Here is a 7,756-nt window from a genome sequence, read left to right as displayed (position 1 = left end):
CTGGAGCCCCCCCAAACCCCCCATTGGCGCCGCCCCTGCGGCCCAGCCTGCACAATCTGTTTGTGCAGATTCTTCCTTGATTTAAAGCAAACAGTTTTGAAAAGCAAGTCATCTGATCAGCTCTATGAATATAAAAAATCACCTTAAACCATATATATATATATATATATACGGCGGACAGAGTGAGCGACGCCAGCCCCCCCACTCGCGAACAAGTTGGTACGCCACTGCTGTGCACCCTCAACAACAGCTGAGCTAGTCGGGCTCCAGCTGGCTGCAGACCTCCTGCGCAATTCGCCGGCCGTCACGAGCGCAGCAATCTTCTGCGACTCGAAACCTGCCCTCCGCCAGCTCGCGAGGGAGGAACGAGGCCCCCTTCTTGCTCAGCGTGCCGCTCTCAGCCTGCTGGCCCTCCAGGAACGAGGCTGTGATGTGGTCCTTCAGTGGCTCCCTTCACACGTCGGCATCGCGGGCAACGAGGCTGCAGACGAACTCGCAAAACGAGCACACTCCGCCGAGACTTCGCTGACGGATTACGCCAGCTCGTTCGACTCGGCACGCAACAACCTTCGCCGGGAGCTGGTGCGCGAGCATCCTGACGCACGGGTCGCCTCCGGACACCCCCCTCCTCCCATCCCAGCCACTGGTTTTACTCGCCGCGAGCGCGCGCTTCTCCCGCTAATGGCAACGTCTGATGCTCGTAGAATCACGTAGTCTCGAAGCGGGTCTGCAAAGGTGCACACACGAAGCTCGGATTGAAGCAGAGTGGCACAAGAGTGAGCTAAATCGGCGAAAGTAGGTGGCTCAATGACGAAGCACTACGGTTTACTACACATTGCCGATTTATTACCGTTGTGCCAAGGTATGATGCGCTTCTTTCATGCTACCATCGTACGCGAAAAGGGCAGCAGTGGCAACGGAAAGGCGGAACTTTGAGCTTTGACACGACGCCAAGATGGAGGTGCTCGGTGGCAGGAAAGACCAGATACGGCGCCATGAATTGCGGTATTGTAGTGCGATTTTGAGCTTCTTTTTCACCAACCGCGCTTACAAAATTATTTTTCTCGGGCACTTAGAGTGCGTTTTCGGCGTAATTGTTTTCATACTGCATTCATACTGTGGATGCCTAAACGGGCGTTTTATAAAAATTGATATTTTTATCTATTTTCACGATTTCATCCCCGCATCCCCCCTTACCCGCAACTCACTGCCATCATTCTTTAGGGAAATGGTGCAACAGAGGAGAGGAAAATATGCTTTAGCCACACGGACAATCATTGCTGGTAATTGGTAATGCAAGTCAGAACGTGCCACTCATTATACAAAATATAACCTTGCACGTTCGTTTGTAAGCAAAGCTATCTTTGGCAAAATGTGCCAAGAAACATGTAATCACTTGATAAGCACCCACCTGAGAGCCGTTTATGGTGACAATCCACTTTCCCAAGCCCTGTATCCAGTCATATGCTCGTTGCAGTTGGTCGGTAAGCAGGTCACACTTGGCACGCATTTCTTGCATCTCTTTCTCCAGAACTCTCACCATCTGCAAATGCATGCATCCACCCATGATACGTCACTGAGCCTCCTTGGAGGAGACAGGGACCTTTTCCCCAACAGGACAAACGATCCCCCGCGGTGGGGGAGAAATGAGAATGGTGACGCCACGGCAACGCTGGGGATACCGAAAGGCCCGGAGAGGACAACGGATTGCTTCTTAGTATTCGTGTCGCGCCCGCTGCTCGTAGCGCTGCCGCGTTTTGCGTTCATGATCGTGACGGCATTGTGAACTCAAAGCGCGTTTGTTTTAAATGCGAATTTTCGGGCAGGCATTAGGTGCTCCTCCTGCAGCAACCGTTTTGCTATGCTTTACGGGATTGTTGGCCGCAGCCACGATGGCCAAACTTAGCAAAGATGCCACCTTTCTTTTTTTTCGATCGTCTGAGAACATGCGTCCGAGGCCTGCTGAAATTGAATGCTGTGTGAGAGGTGATGTTCAAGCAGATGGCAGAGTGCTACCTCCACTATGGCCCATATACCGGTCACTGATATTACCTTTTCTTTTCTTTCTTTTTTTTTGGGGGGGGGGTGATTTTTATGAGCATTTTGACAATGCCAGTTTTCGTGAGCCCGGTTAACCCGACATCACCAGTTTTCTTGAAATAACAGCTTAACGAAGAAAAACGCATAACGTATGTTTACTAATGATGAAAATCAATACGTTCGAATGAACTTTCTAGATGTTTGGTGCAGTGTCGCTTGCTCTTGCACACTACATAGTTCTCATGCAGAAGGCTGTGGCTCACTATACGGAATTTTAGAGATTTCTGTCAAGCATCATGAGGTAACATCTCTTCCATTCTCGTGAAAAAAAAATGAAAAAAAAAACTCTGATCACTATGATGGCCAACGGACATCGAAAGACGCGTCATTTCAATTCCTATTACTCGACTACATGACCAAAGTCTTGCAGATTAGGACCAAAGTTGACTGATCCAAAATGCTGTGCACAATTTCTTCAGCAGAGGTAAAAAAAACCACTGTCAATGACCTCGCGAAGAATGGCACCTTTCTTCGGCCCGGGCTTGTGACAACAAAGGCACGTGAAATACTGAGTGTCATTTTTTTTACCCACATTCTGCGAAAGGCAGCAGCACACGTCTCAACAGCCTTGTACAAGCCACCAGAGTAGTCTGGTTCGCCCCTCTCCATTCGCCTCGTCCGTGTGAGCGGGGCAATTTCGAGGGGAATTATCCTCATCAGCTGACGTCACTAAGCTCCGTCTTCATCCCCCGCGGATTTCTCCCTCGTGTGAACACCGCTTAAAGGGACACTAAAGAGAAACAATGAATTGCTTTAGATCGATAAAGTGTGCTCGGAGAACTCTTGTGCAGTTTATTTCACCACCATAGGTTTATTATTAGCCGAGAAAACCAAGTTCAAAGTTTCATTTTTAAATTTCACGCCGAACTTTGCAATTCGTGACGTAAAACATTTCAAAGAGCATTTAACGTATTTTGGCGCCACTGGCTCGACGAAATTTCCACAAACTCGTTTTATCAAGTCTCTGGCCCCCTCAGAGGACGATGTACTTCGATTTAACCGATTAGGAACTACGTAGGCCCAAGCAGGTGCCGTCAAAAATATGTGACGTCACGGCAAATGGTGCGGGAATTCCACGGTGGCGTCGGCCCCTGTATTTTCTTTTTGCGCGTTTTCTCGCTTATTAAGCGCCTTCTCGCAGCAAGCGTGGTGTTTTTGGTATCGTGGAAGACCACATTACTAATGCGAGAAAAATCGTTTTGCTGTTTAGTGTCCCTTTAAAGCAGGCCACAAACCTCTGTTCTTGACGGATTCAAGAAATTCGTGAGGCCATAAACCCCAATACTGAGGTGATTACTTGGAAAAGGGGTTCCTGACCATCTAAAGAAAAGCTCAAGTAGCTTTAGAATTTGGTAAATGTTCATCGTCAACAGGGACTGACATTATTGTTGACAACGTTGTAATTCTTTCCATGGTTGTTGCAGCAGATTCTTCAGAATACACGACCGAAAAGTTTGTCTTGCTCCACCCCTGCGAATGCGCCGAAAAAGTGGGCATGGAAATGAACCAACCAGTACTACGTCATCTTCAGTTCGATTGGTGGAGCCGTGCTGCTCTCCAACGGAAAGTTCTCGCCACTCACTGATCCGAATTCTGCGACAGCGCTGTTCATGTACCGGAGGTTCAGTAAGTATACAGACACTGAAAGTTTCGCAGCTGGATTACAATATCTGCCATAACGACAGACAGTCAAGCACACTGTGAACAAGCATCTCTCGTATCTTAGCTCTGGCTGTTGCTAGAGCTAATTGCGGAGGCCACACTTGAACGGTGCCACTGTTGCAGACGACACGGCATACTAAGATGATGTCGCCACGCTCGCTCAGAGTCTCAAGACACCCGGCTGCCGCAGCTGCCGTTTTTTGCCAAAAAATGCCAATCGCATTCACTTTTGAGAATTCTTACATCGATATTTGAATTCAGCAGTTAAACTGATTGCACGCTCCAAAATCCCTTTTTTTATTAAGTACGTCAGCCTCCCTTCAAGAAAAACAAATGGGCTCCTCAGTCCCAATCTTTCACTTCAATTCTGATTTTATGGGCCCCTATGATTGAAACATTTTGAAATGAAATTTAGACCACGATATGATTATGAAGGGCACTTAAGCGATTTATTTTGACAACCAGGAATCCTTTGATGTGCACCCAAATACGAGGTATGCACCATGGCCAGGCTCATGCTTAAAGGAAGGCGTTTTTTGAAAATTTGTACAGCTTCATGAAATGATTCGCATCTTAAATTAAGTGATGCACCTTGCATTAAGGCAGGCAATCATGTTACCCTCCTTCTCAGCACTGCCTTTCCTTGCTGGCACCGGCAGTGCGCTCGATAGGTTGAGCCCCTCTGGGTGGCCTCAACGGCGCTGCCAAAGCAAATCGCGGAGACCACATGCTCCATTAGGTGCTGCAACGATACCAGCCGTTTTATTCTTGCCGATAATCAGCAACTGCCAAGAAGTGTGTGGGCACAATATCTGTTGAGTGTAAACACGGGCAATGTGATCGGGGGTGAAGTTACAGCTGCAGGCGCATACATCCAATAGTGAGATCTCACCGCACCAATGAGCTGAAGTGCTTGCCAGTTGCCTTACACATCAAAGAAAAGCAACATATCTCTTACAGATACCGATAGTAGCACCATAAGCAACGCAGAATGCTGCATGGTTCTAAATGACACCTTCGTGACATTTTCTGACTGCTGTACTGACATGTGCAAAAACATCTTTTTTTTCCATAGATCTGCTTGTCGTCGATTTTGCAGAGATTTGGCTTATGGTGCTGATGAAATTAATTCCAGGTTTTTTAGAAGTACTGCTGTGCACTCCTCTATATATTTCTTACGTACAGTCGTTTGAGTGCTTGACCGCAGACTGGAAGGTGGTCCCTTGCTGAACCTGCATTCTCCTCACCCATTTCGCTGACTAGCGTGCCTTGCAAAATCCTTGAACATATTTTCTAATCTTATTTCATTTCTGGACTTTTTCTTGCCCCGCCACGGTGATCTAGTGGTTATGGCACTCGACTGCTGACCCAAAGGTCGTGGGATCGAATCCCGGCCGCATTTTCGATGGGAGGTAAAAGTGTTTGAGGCCCAGGTATTTGGATTTAGGTGCACGTTAAAGAACCCCAGGTGGTCGAAATTTCCAGAGCCCTCCACTATGGCGTCTCTCATAATCATATCACGGTTTTGGGATGTTAAACTAGATATTATTATGGACTCTTTTTTTTCCTTCATTTCAGTATGGGTTTCGCAACAACTATTCCTGCAAAACACAACTAATATTGTTTATATACATAACATTTCTTCCTCTTTAGACAAAGGCCAAGTTATAGACTGTATTTTCTTAGATTTTACAAGTGTTTGACAAGGTGTCTTATCACTGACTGCCTCTTAAAGAGTACTTAATATTGACCCTAACATCTTGAACTGGATAGAATGCTTCTTAACAAATTGTAACTCAATTTGTAATGGCTAATGATGCTGCATCCCCACGATATGATGTGATCATATCAAGTCAGGCGTCCCTCCGTCCTGGGCTAATTTATATTAATGACTTAACTACCGTAATTACCGGTTCCAATAAACTATTTGCTGATGACTGCGCTCTATACTGTGAAATAACTAATCAGCATGATAACCTTATTTTTCAGTCAGACCTAGATAACATTTCAATGTGGTGCTCACAATGGCTAAAGGCCCGAACACATGTACGCGTTGCAGCGCATCAACGCATGACTTTTCGATGCGGCGCCACGGCCTCTTCCTATGGGGAGAGAGGCCCCGCGGCTACGCGAAGCTGCGCGCCCTCCCTCTCCATAGAGAGAGGGCGCGGCACCGCGTCAAAAAGTCACGCGTCGATGCGCTGCAACGCGTACGTGTGTTCGGGCCTTAATGTTTTTTAAATTCTATGTCTGTTCTGTGTAACTCTGACTTCTTTCAGCTATGTTATCAATAAAATCAACCTTGAGTATTAAGAATTCAGCTAACCAATAACCTTTCATGACAGGCGCACACTGAATCCATCATGAACAATGCGGACACATCCCTCGGATACAAACGCATGAATTTTCAAGAGCTTGCATCGTGTCGGCATCAGTATTACAGGTGTTTGCAAAATCGTACGTTTGCCCCTACTCACTACTGGTGGGGGTGAGTAGTGGGGCGTGTTGCGGATGCTTGCAAAAAGGCCCGTAGCTTGTGTGTTGGACCCAGAAATTGGGCACCACTGGTTCACTCAAAATGAAGACGTCGGTGCCAGAGCTTCAACTACTCGAGAGTTGCTGTGGGTAGGAGGGAGCATTGCGATCAAAAGACAGAAGGTGAGGCCCCCAACAGGGCTCCCACATGTTTCTGTCGCCAACCCATTACTACTCTACAGAACACTCACTATACCCAAGCTAGGTATGCGTCCTCTGTTCGGGACCCTGGTCAAAACAGCTAGGCACGAGTTTAACTCACTGTGCTGGTGTTACGTGTCTTGGAATAATGCTAGCAGACTCGTTTGGCTGAGCCACTCTGATCTGTGGTTATTCGCAGGTTTCAAGGCCTTGTAACAAGACAAACACTTCAAGAAGAGAGCTTAAATCAGTCCCTAGGACTTGCTTTGTTGGCTCAATGCGCTTGCACAAAATTGTCACAACCATGTCCCTTTAATGGTGCAATGCCATGACACTACGATGAGTCGGCCCAACTGTGGACATGTGGTAGAATTTTGTTTTTGGCATTTGTGGTCAGTATGGGCAAGTGGACTTGGTAATGTTTACATGGCCTGGCATCAGGAAGACACCTATAGCAAGGCACCTTGGGGTCTGAATTGGGCGTGGCCTGCAGTGCCTGTAGAGCCCTACGTTTATCACCGAGCCGAGACTCGAGCCGTGTCAGCTGGCTCTTCCTCTGTGCCCAGCACTCCTCCACTGTGGGCTCAGCTGATTCCTGTGGCACACACTCTTCCTGCTGGCTGCCGCTTGAGCAGCTCTGTTCATCTGCAAGTAAGAGAATGGTGATCTCTACTTATCAAGGGGCTCCGGCTGCAAAAACCCACTTCAAACAGACCAAGATGCCAAATGATTTAGCATATTCGCTCAGTTTCTTTTATTCCAGAAGTACAGCATGTGGTTTTGTGCTTTTTGGTATGCATATGAAGTATGTTTAATTTTATATAAAAACAAAAAAACACATGAAATGAACACCCTTGCGGTATCTGTTGTCACAAATGCGCGTATTGGGTGTTTTTCCTTTGTACTGCATCTACTGACATGCTGTATGCCTTGTAAAGGGGGCCCGAATCCGCATCAAGTGAACAGTGGTTCACTTTTTGTTTGGGCCTCCTCCATTTTTTTGTGTGTATGCCAAGAAAATGGAATAAAATTGAATTGAATTGAATACGTGGTAGCTAGCTGCCTGCTCTCACCTGCCGAGAGAAATTGCTCCATCAGAGAAAGAGGGCATTTGGCTTTAGTTTGTACTGTCAGCAAGTTCTGGCCATGTTTATACTGTGCTCCGCTGGCTCACTTTCATGAAGGACTCGACAGGATATCTTGGTGAATTTGCTTTGTGGCTTTAGAAATTTTCGTTTATTGTTCCCTGCAAGTCCGGATGTTTACACAAGAATGCAGAATGTCCTTCTTGCCATCCGGTGGATCTTACCGATACTGT

The 7,756-nt window shown here is 46.9% G+C and overlaps 1 protein-coding gene across 1 annotated transcript in view; it reads right to left on the bottom strand.

Annotated features, from left to right (window-relative positions):
- Positions 1-1,411: 1,411 nt before the first annotated feature.
- Positions 1,412-7,756, bottom strand: part of LOC119382383 (sorting nexin-25) — a gene marked incomplete at its 3' end in the record, with an annotated part of 51,066 nt that continues 44,721 nt past the window's right edge. Inside the window, 2 exon segments of the mRNA XM_037650076.2 lie at positions 1,412-1,543; positions 6,902-7,083. Coding sequence (XP_037506004.1) covers positions 1,412-1,543; positions 6,902-7,083 — 314 coding nt within the window.

The sequence above is a fragment of the Rhipicephalus sanguineus genome, chromosome 2, assembly GCF_013339695.2.
Source record: "Rhipicephalus sanguineus isolate Rsan-2018 chromosome 2, BIME_Rsan_1.4, whole genome shotgun sequence".
In the NCBI taxonomy this organism is placed as follows: domain Eukaryota; kingdom Metazoa; phylum Arthropoda; class Arachnida; order Ixodida; family Ixodidae; genus Rhipicephalus; species Rhipicephalus sanguineus.
The sequence above is the reverse complement of the archived record's forward strand: the minus strand, read 5'-3'. Positions and strand labels throughout refer to the sequence as shown.